General features: G+C 30.4%; 1 protein-coding gene across 5 annotated transcripts in view; it reads left to right on the top strand.

The window, feature by feature from the left end:
* The window catches only part of Lis-1 (LisH and WD40 domain-containing Lis-1), a 360,764-nt gene that overhangs the window by 241,668 nt on the left and 100,980 nt on the right, over positions 1–18,116 (top strand). For all 5 annotated transcript variants that reach the window (XM_014349624.2, XM_089597619.1, XM_014349625.2 and 2 more), the window contains one exon: positions 10,033–10,239. In XM_014349624.2, coding sequence (XP_014205110.2) covers positions 10,033–10,239 — 207 coding nt within the window. The remainder of the gene's footprint in view (positions 1–10,032; positions 10,240–18,116) is intronic.

Here is an 18,116-nt window from a genome sequence, read left to right as displayed (position 1 = left end):
GGTTAACAGTTGGGTGTGAAGACTGTTGAACAAAAGATCACTGAGTCACTCTGCTATTATTAAAACGGCTTATTGAACAAATCTTAAGTCACTATTTTGCTATATTTAGGTTCAATCGGTCTCAGACGCCACAGTGCAGCGTCGCAGTGTCTCGACTCCTTGATACTGCGCATGCGCGAAAATTCAGTTACGAGCGCCAAATACATATCTCACAGGTGGCAAATAATTTTTTAATTGAACCTTGAAAAGATACAAGTTTGATGAAATTTCAAAATACTTGCACAGTGCAGCGTCGCAGTGTCTCGACTCCTTGATACTGCGCATGCGCGAAAATTCAGTTACGAGCGCCAAATACATATCTCACAGGTGGCAAATAATTTTTTAATTGAACCTTGAAAAGATATAAGTTTGACGAAATTTCAAAATACTTGCAAGAATATAAAAAAATCTTTTCCCAGGTATGGATCGAGCACATAACCTCCTGTATTCTAAACAGTTGCTCTACCACTTGAGCTACTGAGGAGTCAAGCGATCTTACACAGTGTAGGTTCTGATAGATTTCAGTCTTGATTTTGAGCTGTTTCAACTAAGTATTGCTCAAAGTTCTTATTCTTATAAGGTATGGTTAGAAAATAATTTACCTGCTTGTAGATAAATTAAGATATTAGAAGTTTTTGTGTGACCTTATCACTGATAACAAGTAATATTTGTGATACGTATGTATTATAAAATTTATAGGCTCATATATAGATAGAGGTACAGTTCCAAGCACTCTCAGCTCCTTATGTCCTTTTTATGATGGTAGATAATTTTTCAATTCAATTTTGAATAGTCGGAAGATATAAGTTAGACAAAATTTCAAACTTTTTTAGCATAATTATCACTAGCCCCAAAAGCTACCTTTACTTATTTTGTGGAACCCGACGGAGAACCTACCAACCGTTACAGACCTGAACCTTCACACATGTATACATTTTATTTTACGTTTTAGTTAACTTTGTTATTAAACTACGATGAGATATAACTGCCCTGTAGGTATTTTAAATAAGATTAGTTATAATAAATCCTTGTACAAATTTAAAAAAAAATAAACAAAATAAGTATTATCAATCTTAATATACATATAGCTATCGCATAATTTTAGTAAAAGGTTTTTTCGATCATTTGTTTTCTAAAAAAGAATAATAGTTTCTAGATAAAAGTGTAGTTATATTAATTCTAGATATATTTTTGTACTCTATACTTAAAATTTTGTAAAAAAAGTTTTAGCTAATTAAAACATGGTTTTCCTCCATACAAAGTTGCCGTATAAAGTAAGGGCACTATTTAGGATTTCCGTAAATTGAAGATTTACGATATATATAAAAATAAATAGGCGATGATTTGACACAGTAAGCAATATTAAAAAATTCAGGAATAGTTATGTCATTTTTACTCACAGCAATTTTTATCAAGACATCTCACTACACTTTTATACATACTTGAATATTTTAGTTCTACTAACTACTTTTAAATACATATTTTCATCTATTTTTCCACATTGTCCAAGAAAAAAAAAGACAGACTTTATACATGTAAATAAATAATTAGTTTTGTATTCATACTATAAAGCGTAGGACCCTTAATCAATTTTAATAAATTGCATTTTAATTTATTTAGAAGTATGAAGTTTTTAATGCGATAAGCTCTTTGTTGGTAATATTCATAATAAACTATAGAGAAAATCTACCACCTCGAACGCAAGTAGGATCATAAGTAAATTTGTATTAATTTTCTTTTAGTTTATATGTGAGTACAGTGAATATAAGTTATAAACTATGTAAAAAATATGAATTTTTTTATATGTGTCTGTTTGGCATGATACTTATAAATATGTTTTTATATTACACTTAATCATACAAAAATAAAAAACCGTGAAAGTAAAAGGCATCGCCCTAGTAGGAGACTCTAAGATAAAAATAAAAAAAATTAAACAAAGTACAACTAAAACATTCAAAACAAAACCCAACAAAAACAAAGAAAATTAGTTATGAGACCAAGTTTGGGATTAGTTTTAAGACCCGTAATGAGACGTAATTTCAGACCAGATTTGATAGCAGTTTTCAGATGAGTCTTGAGACCAGTTTTGAGACTAAATTTGAGATTAGTTTTGAGACCTATAATGTGACGTACTTTTAGACCAGTTTTGAGATCACTTTTCAGATTAGTTTTAAGACCAGTTTTGAGATAAGTTTTGAGACCTGTAATGAGACGTACTTTCAGAGTAGTTTTAAGATCAGTTCTTAGATTAGTTTTGAGACCAATTTTGTGACCTATTTTTTAATGTTTTTTTAGACGAGTACTTATTTAGGATCTGTTAATAAACGAATTGAGACGTACTTTGAGACCAAATTAAAAAAAATTTTTGAGCCTTTGAAACGTACGTTAAGACCTGTTTCGAGAAAGCATGTCAGATTTAATACCAGTTTTGGTACTTATTTTAAGACATATTTTGCGATTTTTTTTAATAAACATTTTGATACCCTTACAGATTTTAGACGTAAAGTGAAACTGGTTTCAAAATATTTTTATAGTAAGTGCAGGTACGATCTTTTGCTTCAATTATAACAGAAACATTTGTGCTTTATAAGAAATACACTGCATCTTGCATAACTTGGTTCTTGTTTTTTTTTTCTTTCTACAGCCCATAAAAAAAACACAAGTTTAAGTACTGAAATAGTTAATTATAAATTAAATATATATTGATCTTAGCAAGTAATCGTACGGCCTTGCATTGTTGTTAAAAAAAAGTGTTTCTCTACGACAAAATTTAAAAATGTCAAGATAAAACTTGAAAAACACTTTAAAAATTTTACTTTCCTTATATGAAACTGATTATAAATCCGTGCACATTAGGTAAGAAAAATATTGATAACCGGCATTCTACAAGATGTTGTACTTAGTATCTCTTACTATTGAAAATCGAAGTGGTTATTCGGATTAAACACTTTTTCAGTGCCAAATTAGTGAAAAACTCTGGCCTCCATCTCGTTGAGATATCTTTTTTCTAGGCAGAGATACGCACGTACGGCCCGCCATCTTAATTTGCGGATTAGGAAAAACCACGTTTTGGTTGTTGGAGGTATTGGCAATAAAATTTGCTGCAGGCTGATCTATCAGCGATAAATCAGAAACAAACTTTGGCCCCATACCGTTTAGCCCTCTTTTTCCTTGTCAAAAATTCGCATATGTGACAAGCTGGCTTGTTATCAACTAAGCGTTTTAATCACTTTGAGAAAAACTAGATGAGTGACAAAATTTGTTTGAACGTAAAAAATTAGCGACAAATTAGAGGAAAATTGTAGACCCAAAACCGCTTGTGGCATGAGTTGTAGGCTAGTTAGAAGGCACAAGAGCACCTTGAAAACTGCATTCTTGATTCCGCCAGTAAATGGCGCTTTACCGCCAGTTTTTCGCCGGTATTAATTATTAACAAGCCCTGAGACTACAGAGCTGTGTTCATCGATACGCGCTAATTGCCACAAACTGGAAACCATAACAGTTTATAATATATGACGACAGTGGGTAAAGAATCGAGAGATTTTCCAAAATCATTCCGAGAAACGCAGGGATGGGGTAATTAAGGGGAATAGAGTGCATACATAGCAGTATAATGTGAATGGCTACGTAAAGGAGTATTGTATTTTTACACAAAAAGTCTTGCCATCATTAAAATAATCACATCTTTTTGTGGTTGCAAACTTGATTTCTCTCTCTTTCATATTTTTTTTTTTTTTTTTTTTTTTTCATTACTCTGGTAAAACACATTGTTTTTTAACTCATAAAGCACACGTTTTTTCTTTTTGATTCAATTTATGGAAGCTAGGTAAAAAAAAGTTAAGAGCACATTTAGAACCGACTTCTCATAACAGTACAAAGTACAAATAACCTCTGTCATCTAAATGAATATCGCTGAAAACTATATTTTTAAAGAAGCATTCGTTTAAAATAGGTTGTCTGGATTAGTATTATTGATCAAGCTTGTAAATACTAAGAAATATTAGGGTATTTAAATAGTTTGCTTACTACTTTTCATTAAGACAATTGCCTCAAAAAAGTCAGCACCCCATGTGGCAAATCATTTTTTGCAACGCATTTTGATATCAGTAAAGGGTACAACGGAAACTTCCGCTTTGGCCCCTTTCCATAAAACTAAACAGTACTGTCGCTCCATAATAATTATTGGAAATAAATCCTTTCACTAAAAATTTGTCGTTAGACTAATCGATTAGATCGTATGGATACTGTTACTCGTGTGAATGACAACATCAATTTGTTAGTAGGTTATACCAATTCGATTTTCGATTTGTTATTTTCATTTGACACTTTTTTTTGTATACTGAGTAACTGTAGACGTTCCATGATTGAAATTTAAAATTAGAATTCTAGTATGAAATAATTTTCAAAATATTCAGACGAATGTACACGAGTGAAACAGTGAGAATTTTTCTACACTAATTAATAGCAGTATATAATATTTCATATTGTAACCCTACAAGACAGTATATATACTTCGTACGTAGAGTGCAAAGTACTAATTCCGCGCCTGAAGGGCAGATTTTTTGTATGTTTACTCAAGTTGCGAACAACATTCTTTGTACTAAGAGCGCAAAATGCTAATTTGCGCCCGATGGCACACTTTACACCCACTAATTAATTTGCGCCACAGAGCGTGAATGAGCTTTTGCACCCTGGCATACTATGCACCCTTGTAAATCCACGTGCGCTGGTTCGAAAGTTTTCTTTTAACTTATATATTTATAAAATATTTTATACATATATTATAATGTCATACGTCCGGCTCTGAATTAGAACACTACTCTGGGCACTCGACACTGAGGAGGGACAGAAAAGAGGGATGGGAGGTCAACCAATTACAGGAGAAGAGTAGAAGGAAGTAGCTAATTTTTCTGTGATAAGGTCGCTCATCCCTTTCACGAGAAGCATTGAATAATGAAAAATCATAGATTTACTTGCCCGAAAAAGTTGCACTGGCTGGGAATTATACCACAGTCTCCCGCGTGCCGATCCACGACCTAGTTGACCGAGCCACTGCGCGCTCATTTATAAAATCCATCCCTACAATGTAAAATAAACTACGGTGCAGAAACCAAAATTTTACACAATCCAATTAAAATCATTTTTAAAATCTGGGATAACTCATGACTTTGTTTTTTGTACCTCCCTTTGAGGTAACAATAAAAAAATCCTTATCAAAAAAACTGTAGTAATAACTGTAGTAGAGTTGGGGATAATTAATACAAGCCGTATGAAAACAAATTTGTTTTCATTTCTTGAGACTTACAACGATTGTAATGTGGCAACAACAGCCAAATAAAACGTTCTCAAGAAGGTAACGGTATCCGAACATATGTATTTTCCACCTCAATCATAAGTTGAAGCTTATATCTATAAAATAATCTTTTCGGAAAACATGTGTCAAAAAAATGCACTTGACGACAACTAATTATGGAACCTAATATACTCATTTAAATTATTTTAATTATGGAACAAAATGTAAACAACACTGTTGTCGCAAAAAAAACTCAAATAACTTTGGCACATGCAAGACACCGATTTTTAAAATTCTCGTACTCAAAGCTACCAACAAGCATAACTTTCTGAATAAAAATTTGTGTAAAACATGATTCATGCGTCAAAGCATAATATTTACAATAATTATTGCAGCGCAAAATACATTAGCAATTACCATGGTATATATGAAGGTCTACGTTTCTCTTTAATAATATATAGATATACTTTTTTATAGCGCCAGAGAGCCCAAAACAGAGTTGAAAAACAAGGGGTTGCTATAAAATAATAGTATTAAAAGCTTTGGAAATATGTTCAAGCATGTTTATAGAGTATTTATGAACTTTAGCAACATAAAAATTGTTGGTTTTCATATCGTTTTTCATGGATAAAAATTGCCATTTTCGCATTTTTTCGAACTTTAATAATTATTATCTCGGAAAGTATTAACTTTAGAGAAAATTTGTAAGAAACTTTTTTGTTTATAGTCCAAAGATAGTAAAAAAAATTTTCTTGGAGTTGAATTGAACAATTTGCGAAACTTTTCAAAATAGTTTTAGACCAACGTTTAAGCCTGGCAACATTCAAGTTCAATTTCAGGGGATTATTTTGCTAAAATTTATGCAAAAAAACCGAGTACAAATATTTTCGCTGATGTATGTGAAGTTATTTTCCCCCCTTTAACTGCTAGAAGTAATGCCCTTTTTCTTTTTTGACAGCTTGCATCCGATTTACTGTACGAAATGGTAATTTTTGCTGGAATTTCTCTATAATTTTTATTGTTTTTTTCTCTTCTTGGTATAAAATATTGTTTCATAGAAGGTATTTTTATACTCGTAATTAAATTCTCTGCCATATAATTTCATAGAAGTATAACTTCATACTTGGGTACCCAAGTACTCACTGACCACTGACTTTAATTCGGTTATAACTCTTTTTTCTGTAAAGTTTAATTTTTCATCTTCTATTTAGTAATATTATGTTTATAGGCTTACAAACCTTAAATGATTTTTTTTGATTGATTTTTAATCAATTTTTGAATTTTCACGTTTTTTTCGAAAAAACCACTTTTTGTTATAACTTTCCGATTGATCGGTAAGTTATTGTAGAACAACCTTGCAAAATCTAATCATACTACAATTTCTTAATATAGCCTGTAAAAGTAAACACTTTGGTCGATGAAACGTTGTACAGAACAAAAGGGTTTTGTATATAAACCTTGCCTTTTAAGATCAAGAAATAACAAAATATTAAAAAAATAAATATGACAACATGATTTTAACATAATATCAAATAATATTATAACTTTAAAAACGTTTATAATAAACGAAAAATTTCTCTCAATACTTAAAAACTTAATTTTCCTATAAGACAAATTGGAGATATCTAAGCATAACAATAATTTTTTCAAGTTAAACCGAATTTGATCTACTAAATAAAATTTATGTAGACTTATAAGGTATTTTTTAATACAAAAACTTTCAATTTTATTGTTAGTAATCCTGAGTAAAGCGTGTGCTCCTCTATGTATTTGGTTGAATTATTGTTTTATTTTTTCATAATACTTTTTGTCGAAGTTAAACACATTAATTTTTTTTGTTTGGAATGTCTTTCACTCTATTCACAAAGTCCTTTGAACTGTAGTTTGAATTCGTTACACAGAAGTATTTTGATTAGGTAATTGGATACATGTGATATTTTATCGATTACTCGAAAACTCATCGTTAGCTCTTACTTTATGTATGTATTAATACTGGCATACACTGAAATCAGATAACAAAGCTTTGAATGAATCAGTAATGTTAAAGTTTGGAACTCATATAATGAACTTTTATTCCGGGGACATACTATCATTATGAAAATGCATACCTTGATAACCCCTTCTAAATTCTTTTTGGTGGCCATTTTGGATTTGGCGTCTTGGAATTTTGTGGAACTAATGTGATATTCGTAATCAGTGACCCTAAAATTTTTGATTTTTACACCCAGCACATGCTAGAATCATGTAAAATTATTTGATCTTCATTATAAAAAACGGCTATCTCAGATTTTTCAATCTGAAAGTTTATTTGGTTGATAAATACTTAGTAATTTGAAACATATCGCATGCTATAATTGCGAAAAATTACAATTATTCTTGTAAATTTTATTTTAATTACTAGTTTCTTATTTCTAGCATTCATTTCGCGTTTGCTATTTTAAAAATTTGTGTGATAAATCAATAATTTGTAATCAGTGATCCCAAAATTTTTTTATTCATTTCCAACACATGCTATAATCAGGTTGTGTTACTTCTATCTTAATTATTTCTACCTTTATCTGCTGTTAATTATTCTTAGTAGATATAATAGATTCACTATCTTAAACATTTTTTAAATGAATTACTAGCCGGTACAAGGTGGTTAAATCAGCTACCTGGAAGATGTATAATTTTCATACCCAACATGCACCATAACCACGTAAAATAACTTTCACCCACATGAATCGTACATAAATCTGTTATTAATCATTTTGAGTAGCCATCTTGGATCTCCCATTTTAAAATCTGTGTAAAGTAATGAGAAAAATTTTATCAGTAATCCAACAAACTTAAATTTTTATTTTCAATACGTGTTACTATCAGTAAAATGACGGAAATTTGTGAAACTGCTTATTTCAGCTGCCATCTGCTATTTACAACCACAAACTTTTGAAATTTGACATATTTTTTATAATCAGTGATCCTAAAAATATAGCAATAGTTAAAATTATATTTTTCTGAAAACATATTTAAATTAAGCGAACAAATTTGACGGATACCTTCTTTTGACAATCAAAATAGGTCTGTAATTTTAAAAAATTGAGAATGATCGTATGATATAAAAAAGTAAAATAGATGACGACAATTTTAAGCCCAATAACGTTAGTTTATCTGAAAAATCATTGTGTGCAGAACGAGCTAGGGGAGATAGCTAATTTGACAGAGAATGCCCTAAATATTTATATCATTGTCGTTTTTTTTTATAACGCAAGGTACCAACTTTTACTGTAAATTGACCGTGTAAATTCCCTGTTGACTCACTTTTAAGAACAATGTTTCGGCTATTGGCATCAAAGATAATGCATAATTCAAAGCTTGAGTATTGAAGTATGAGAACCCTTACCTAATATTATAAATTACCAATATTGAAATTACAATATGCAAATGAATTTAAAATTTCGAATGAACAACAAATTTTTAATGGCTCTTGCAATCAGACAAATAAAAAAAGACTAACAGAACTATTAGAAAGTATTTCTACATAAATTGGTTAAAAATTATCTGCTTGTGACTAGTTTCTTTATCTGCTGGATTCTAATTAATGCAGTTTTTAAAACTCGTTACATTTTTAAAGTTAAAATACATTGTAATTGAATAAGTACATGCTTTGTTACTGGTGTGACTTCTTAATTTTTTAATAATTAATCTACTGAAAAAATTTTGTCATATTATTGACAAAAGCTGTCGCATGTGTTAGCATAATGTCACATTGTAGTTTATGATTCCTCTTCTCTCCCTTTTTTTTTTCTTCTTTTGCTCTCTTTTTCACTGTACTATACTGTATAGGCATCTTGTATACCATCTGACCTCTATCCCAAAAATACTCAGGCACGATAAAACAGTAATTTTTTTCAGAGGCGTAATAAATGGCGAGGCATTTTTGTCCTGTACCCACTTTTCCAGGGTGTTGCGTAGTTAGAGGACCTAAATCTTTCCCATAGTCACAAAACAACATTTTATTTCCTTGGCAACATCCTATCGTTCGCAACTCAGGCGCAAATGGTCACTAATAGCGCTCTTTCAACTCGTTAGTCATTTTCTGCGTCAATGATACAAAAAATGGTGTTGCTCAAAGTTTTTTTTTATACCTTTCACTATTTAAACAATTATTGATTATTTTTAATTAAAAACTGCAATAACTAAAATACCAGTAATAATTAGTATATTTATCGTATGGTCATGAGCCATATTAACACGCTTTATTTGCCTAATCAATTATTTAAAAGTGGACTGAAGTAAACAGCATTACAGGAAAAACTGCATATTGTTCTAGAGTCATTGTATCGTTGCCGTCGCTGTCATCGTTGTTGCGTTTATACCTCTGCAAAAATTATGGTACTATTAATTACACCGGTAAATCAGTTTTGTCTAATGTAACAGCAATGCTACTAATTTTATCTGATCTCCTGTTTAAAAGCACTAACTTTCTAGCTGCTGTGCAAAACATTTATTATTTAACCTAAATCCTAAATATGTAGATATGTAGATGTTTTAGATGTGTCTATAAGCTGTAGTACAGAAATTTATTATGAATGTAGAGTGTTAGGATATTGTTGATTCCAAAAAAACTGAATTAAATTCAATTTAATATATATAATAATTTAAGTATTACTTCTAATACTTGGTAATAACAAAAAACTGATTTTGAACAATATGTACAGGTAATGGAGTTGGAGTCCAAATTGTCAGAGGCTGAGAAAGAATTCATCGAAGGTGCACCGACGCGGGGTAAGCGATCACCTTCTGACTGGATACCCCGGCCTCCTGAAAAGTTTTGCCTTGCTGGCCATAGGGCAACTATAAACAAAGTCATCTTTCACCCAGTGTTCAGTCTCGTAGTCACTGCCAGCGAAGATGCCACTATTAAGGTACATGTTTTTTCCAGACTCATCCTTCAGTTTTTCTGCTTTTGTCGCTTTACTTTTTTTAAATCAAATTTTTTTTATACTATTTTGTATTGTAATCACAGTAAAAAGTAGAATTATTTGTAAAATTATTTAAAAAAAAAATTTTCATCCTAATGGGGTGAGTATTTATACAGTTATTAAAGTTAAATTCCTTATAGTTAGGTTTTGCTGATAAGTTCCCGTGAAAGATTCGAGCCCACGGAATTTTTTTAACTTGATGTATTTTGATCTCCTGAAAACGATAGAACATGGTGTTTGTCTTCATTTTTCAGCGAATAATTGTTATTAATGAATTATATAAACAAATAGAAAAATTTGACCGTTTTGATAAACAAAAAATTTATTCTGATTCTTTAGCACATTTTGAACGAAAAATTCATTGGAAAGTTTACACCTAAACCCCACAGATTTTTAGTAAAAAATTCCTCAAGTTTGAGAAAATGCGTTTTTTGCAATTTTCGACCACATGTTACTCAGCCGTCACGGCATTATTTACTTCTCATCTAGGCTCAAATTTTACCTTAAGATGTGCACTTTAACATGAAGAAATATTTATAACAATCTGCAGCTTGGCGACCGTGGTATAGTTCATTAACGTACGGTCGTTTTTATGTTATTTATAGGCTTTTCTGTAATAACGATCAAGAGTCTCGGAAAGTCCAGCCAAATTCATGCAATATCATTTTGCTTAATGATTTGGTAGAAACAATTTTTTTCCATCATATTTGAACCATTTCAAGTATAAAAGGTTTCTTGACAAATTATTAACTATAATTTTCATGTATAGATTTACGAATGTCCGTTTGATAGCCGGATTAAACGGTTTATTTATGGTTCATTAAACTATCTATCTATGATTCAGTAAACCTATGGTTCACTGAACTTAATCAATAAGCAAATAATAAAGGTTTCCAATATTAACAAAAAACATGAAAACGCGGTACCTGACACTTTGTAATTTTTTCCATTAAATCCATGGAGTTAAAAAAAAAAATTTATCAAGAAAACTGTTTTGCTTTAAAAGTTAAAAAATAATTTTAAAAAGTCAGAGTTAGGTCCCTGCAGATGTTAAACTTCCAAATCAAATATTATTAAATTGGGCATTAAAAAACTGAGAAAGTTAGATAACGCCTAATTCCAATAGGTCTTTGAAATCCGGTATTAAAATAGTAAAATTTTTACAATTATTATGGATTTAAACACACGTGTGTATAAAATACATATACTTATGCATACTTCTTATGTTACACGTAATTCGCACATTTCAAGTTCTTCCTTGTTTGCCATGAGATATATATTAATACATGTAGAAATTATTGGTCATGTAATGCAGAACGAAACATAAATTTTCACCATGCTGCTGTGAAAAAAAGTACTTTTATCCAATTACAAGGGACAAAAATTCCATTTATTCAAAGTTAGTATTCGTGCATTTGATATGACATCATACACGTACAATCAATTCTTGTTGGAATCATTGTATCTAACAAATACAATTTTTTTTTAGTTTTGGCAATCATAAAAATAAAACAATCCACTTTATCTGATTGAGATTAAAGAAAACAATAGACATGTCGCTATTTTTCATTGTAAAGATGTAATTTGTTATTTGATTCGTTTTCTATAATTATTTACAAATTAATATAAAAATTTCCCAGTTGCTTATTACTAGTTTTTACTAACTCAAAAGTAATAATGAGGATATAGCTTTTGGCCACGCGACAGTTATTTTTATAATACACAATAGAAAATAGAAAATAAATCAATTTATAGCTAGAATATGTAGGATGTAGCTTTGACTTTAAGATGTGACTTATTATTTTTTGAATTATTACGATTGTTTCTACGAATCCGTGTAACATATATTTTTGCTCCTCAATAATTATTTTCCATATGTGGAACTATTTTTGACCTGTCTGGCTTCCCTTTCGAGATACGACTGTTTTTCTAATTTTGAGAGTTTATGTTGTAACAAATATTCTTCGAAGATTTTGTCAACATCCGTATTGATGTTCTTAACATGCCATACTGAATAAGAAAATTTTTTTTACTTATTCTTTTCAAGATACAGTCAAAGAAAGAAATAATTGAGGTTATGTTTGTACATAGTCCGATTCCTCTATATTTGTGCACCTTGATCATGTAGTTACCCCTTAAGATGCCCATAAAAATTGTTATTTTTGGAAAATTTTGCTTTTTTTTTAAATACAGCGTGTTTTCTTGTTTTCAAAGGTTAGCTTGTCATATTACACATATTTAATACTCTATGCACGTTTTTTACATACATGTACACATATAAAAGTGTATGTAAAGACCGGGACATGTAACACGTATATATGTATACAATATACATACGGATAAGTTGCCTTCAATTCTCTTTCTGTATTTTTTCTCCATACCTATATCCATCAGCTTCAGCAAGTGCATTGGTTTAGTCGTAGCGTAGAAACATACATATCACATACCTATTTTATTTATCTTCCTATATTATATAGTCGTGAGGTTTTTCTTCCCCACCTCCCCCCGCCCCCCCCAGCTCACCCCTACATAAGGTGGTTATTCTTTCATTTTCTTGCATTTTTCGAGCAATCCTACTTTTTTGCTAGCTCCCCCCCACTCCCCTTCCGACTCCCCCCCCAGCTTCCCGATAAATAATGTAAATATATTCGTAAAGCCTTATATATATATTAACTGTTACGAGTGGTCTAATTTCCCTATATAATTTTATTTTACCATAACAAAAAATTTTGTTACAATTATCTTACTTACGATGTTTATTTTGATTAGATACTCTAAAATGTCTTTTTAGGTGCTCTGCTCTTATATAACCTTTTCTACAATTTTGACAAATTTTTTTAAAACTTTTTTTCACGACTTTTCAAATGTCTCTGTAAAAGATAACTTTTTTAAAAACTTCTTTCGCATTCAATACACTTGAAATTTTATCAATATTTTGGCATTCCTTTGTATGACGCAAGTAGTTTTTCTTGTCTAATATTATAATGCAACACAGATCACATACAAAAAATTTTTTTTGTGAATTTTTTCGTGCGATGATAGACACTCTTGATTTGAAAAGTTTGAGTTACATTTGTGACACTGATAAAATTTTGCATCCATGATGGTGTATCTAAAAACATATTACAAAAAACGGATTGTTTATGATTACATAAATCTGGGTCCTAGACGGTACTGAAATTTGCTTTTTTGATGAAAGAGAAAATTTGCAAGAAAATATAAAAATAGTAATGAACTATAGAATAGTTTTTTTGTTACTGTAAAATTTCATTCCAAACAATATTTTTAATTTCAAATTTGTTTTCTGATTCAATTTGGATAAAATTTTTTTTTTGGTTTCTACAATGCAACATATAATTTCCCATGAGAAAATAGTGGTTTTCTAAGGTATAATCCTAAGGCATCAAAACTTTGACCTTAAGATTTATTGATAGCCATAGGAAGAGTTAAGATAAATGGAAATCGTTTTCTGTACAATATAAATGGTAGTGAAGAAGAATTGTTTGTATTCAGTGTTATTCTTAGACTAAAGACTTCATTTCCTTTTTTGCACCTGTGATTATTTCAGCTTCGATGTTGTATTAAAATAATTTTGAGATTTGTAATCTTGTACCAGTGCAAAGTTCTTCAGATATGTTTAAGTTTCGTATCAACATAACAATAGCGTTAATTTTCAAATTCAATTCATGTGGAGGAAGACCTTCTTTAATACTATTTAAATATTCTGTAGGGAAATTAATATAAATACTATCGTCTGATTTATCTACTCCTTTGTGAGTTGCTTTATCATTACTGTAGTACGTTACTAATGTTCCTACCATATTATTTAAAAAATTTTTGTTAAAAAAATGAGTGTATTGATTGTGAGATGTTAATATAGCTTTACTTATAAAAGAATCATCTTCATTATTAAAAACTTTAGAACATGCATCATTTGTTTTTCATGTCTAAGGAATTATAAAAGTTTTAATTTTGCCTTCTTCTATATCCAGTAACAATGAAGAAAATTTTTTATCCATTAAAAGTATATTATTTTTTAAATAAAAAATATTTAATAAAGGCCAAAAATTAGAAAATTTTATGGTTTCTTGAACAATAGTAATTTTGCTTCCGTTTTTTACTACTGGGAGAATTTGACGAAAGTCTCTACCTAAAATTATTATTTTATTTCCAAAAGGCTTATTACTACCAGATAAACCTTTTAAAGTCCTATTGACGATTTCTAACGCTTTTTTCGGTATCATAGAAGCTTCATCCCAAATAATTACTTCTACATTACGTAATTTTTGTTTATCTGGCTCAAACTGGAAGAATGCACTTTCTATAGTGCTTAAGTCTAAAGGAAGTCTGTAAGTTCTGTAAGTGGTCATTGTTCGAATTTTATTATTTCTTAAAAAATTCGACATTGATCATAATTAAGTTGTAAAAACATCTTATGGAATTTACGTTTACAAAATATTCTTTAATCATTGTCAGTATCAAAATTTTTTTTTATCGTTTTTGTTGGTTCTGGTAAACTGAAATCTTAACAAGACATTTTTCAGAATTACAAATTTCGTTTAAATGTAAAAGAGCTTTATTTTGATTATCTTTACAATCTTCAATGAAAAATCTTTTGTATTTGTTCCAAATAATATAACCAAAAAAATTTCAGACATAATAAACCATGCGAAAAATTTTCGTAGTTGAAAAAGCAGCACAATGTTACATGCTTCTTCAAAAATTATATCGTTTTGAAAATCTTGTTCTACTAATCCCATAGAAATAGCTGTTATTAGTCAGAGAAAATAAAAAGTGATTTTTAAAAACTCATGTAATTAATTATGATCAATATACATTCAAAATCATACATTTTTTACATCTATTAATTTTAAGTAACAATTAATATAATTAGGGTTTTTCCCATACTTCGTGAATCTAATTTCCAATTACGGGGGTTGGTGCGCAGAGCGCGCACGGGGCACATATAGTAATAAGAGCTTAGAAACATCTGTTGACACATACAGGATATACAGCTCATTTAAAAAAGGGAGCCACAAGAAGAAATAATAAAGCTCACCAACAAAAAGTCAAGGGCACATCTCTCTGTCTATATAAACTTTACCACTTTTATTTGAAATTAGCAGCTTGTTTTTCATATTTCCTTAAAAGCAGGCCAGTAATCATTCCCCAGGGTAGAAAATTTATTCGGAAGTATTTTCGAAAAATGCCATAGTCTTCCGAATTCTATAAAATATACTTCAACATGTTATTTTTATAGTAACAATTAATTTTATCATTCTTTAAGGCCTTAAAAAATATTAATACAAACCTAATTTTGAAAAAATTACATTTATAACACAATAAAAAGGGAAGTTGGTGCGCGGAGCGTGCAGGGGGCAGAGCTCCACTAGTGTATATATATATATATATATCCCTATATTATATAGTTGTATTAACGAAAGTTAGTCTTAGCCCCCCCGCTCCCCCTCGATTCAAATAGCTATTTGCTTGATTTTACGTCATTTTTTATCAAATTATATTTGAGTCACTTACCCTCGCTCCTCCTAAGCTCCCCCTCACTCCCCCTTCACCCCTTCCAAAATACTTATTTATAGAATATTTTACCATCTAAAATTTTAAAATACATACTTGTAATTTAGTACTCGAGTCATACCTCGTTTTTAGGGTGTTTCAAGTCACTGGTCATAGGTTCCCCTCTGTCTATTCTCTTACCTTACTCACTGTATGTCTCTGAAGGACTATTACTTGTTTAACTTGATTAAACTTTTTTATTTTAAATCTCTTTCTGATCCATGTCTACTTTACCCTAATACAAAATTCTTGATTAACTAAGGATTTTATTCACAAAAAGTCAGAATTCAGGAGCAGGTATAATTAAATAGACAAACACAATTAAGCTTTTGGAACAATAATTCATTCTGTTAATTTAATGTTGTGACATTTCATGTGTCGTTTTAACCCATCTGTTCTTTTAAAACCCTTTCCACATTTTTCACATATTTTTTTTTCATAGTTTTTATAATATAACATATGTCTGTTTAAATGTGACGATGTTAAAGTTACATATTTTTGAATTACTAAAAAATTTTTTGCTAAACAACATTTTCAATTTATTATTTATTCTCAGATTCTATTTGAATAAAAATTCTTTTTCGATTCTTACATCATGATAAAGCAACGTACAATTATCCGTGAGAGAATAAAGGTTTTTTAATATACAATCCTAAGGAATCAAAACTCTGTCCTTGTGATTTGTTGATAGTCATAGAAAATGCTAATACAACGGGAAACTGTTTTCTATATAAGACAAAAGGTAATGCTGATGAGGTGCCAGTAGTCAATGTTATTCTAGGAATATAAACTTTGCTTTTTTTTTCTCCCATTATTATTTCTGCTTCTATATTGTACTTAAATTATTTTGTTATTTTTAATCTTTTGCCATTACAAAGACCGTCTGATATACTTAAATTTCTTATTAACATTACTATAGCATTTATTTTTAATTTTAATTCGTGTGGTGGAAGAACTTCTGTGATATTATTTAAAAATTCTATTGGAAGATTAATATTTATGTTATCATCTGTCTTATCAACTCCTTTGTGAGTTGCGTATTCTGCTTTTGTGAACTCATCCTCAGCCTGCATTGATAATTACACAAGTAATGTTGTTATTTTATCTACTCAATCTGTTACTGGGGGTTTGGCACGCGGAGTGCGCAGGGTGGCGTCAACCCCACTAGTATATACACACATATATGTATAGTAGCAGCGTGAGGAAATGGGAGCGTATGTCGTGCTTGTGAGATTAGGTTAGATTAGATTTTTTATCAAGTAGACAAGGAACTTAAAGTCCAAGTTAGAATACAGCCCACAATGTAGAGTCATACTGGTTCTATTAAAAACAAAGAAATGACAGTTACATACTACTATCAGAGACAAAAATAAAGATATAAGCGTATTAAATAAAAATAGTAAAGATAATAATTGTAATGTAATCTAAGGATGTACAAATAGATATGATAACAAAAATGATCTGAGAGCAATATGACATACGGTTGCCCTAATTTATATACTGAGATCAATAGAGTTTACAAAATCACAGATAAAACTAGTTACAAATTCACTCAAAAAGATTACGTCGCTCAAAAATAAGTTCCTGGAGCCTAGCTCTGAACGATGGTCTCGCGAAGAAAGCTCGAATATTTGTTAGAGTTTTGTAAATTAAGGTGACTCACTCTCTTAGCAAAATTATCAGGGTCCTCAAACTTAAAGTAACACATTAGATACGATGGAACTTTAGTCCTCAGTATAGAAGCCAAAAAACGCACAGTAAGAAATCTTGATCTAGCTTGGAAAGGAATATGTTTAAACCTATGGTAGTTGGGCGTCATATGGTCAGATTTTTTGATCCTAACGACAAATCTCAAAGCGGCATTCATGCTCCTGCTATGCTTGAACCTGGTGAGCTGAACAGAAAGCCCCAAATATAATGTCGAGCAATTGTCCAAAATGGAGAATACTAGGGTTTTTACTAGCATAAGTTTAGTGCTCATAGATAGAAAATAAGCATTTCTACGCAACCGAGCCAGTGCACCAAAAAATCTACTAGCAACATCTGTAATATGTTGTCTAAATGTGAGGTTTAAGTCCAAAGTAACACCTAGCAGTTTGGTAGATTCACAAAGCACAATAACACTGTCATCAAAATTGATATCTGGCAAAACGTGCTGGACGAGCCTTTCCTGGAATCCTCAAGTACCAACCGACATTGCACACAATTTTTCAGGGTTTATGCGCAAACCTTTGACAGATCAATTA

The sequence above is a fragment of the Copidosoma floridanum genome, unplaced genomic scaffold (genome assembly GCF_036245765.1).
Source record: "Copidosoma floridanum isolate Cflo_tuat_1 unplaced genomic scaffold, Cflo_Japanese_pri ptg000034l, whole genome shotgun sequence".
NCBI lineage: Eukaryota > Metazoa > Arthropoda > Insecta > Hymenoptera > Encyrtidae > Copidosoma > Copidosoma floridanum.
Note: the sequence above shows the minus strand (reverse complement) of the source record. Positions and strands in the feature narration are given on the sequence as shown.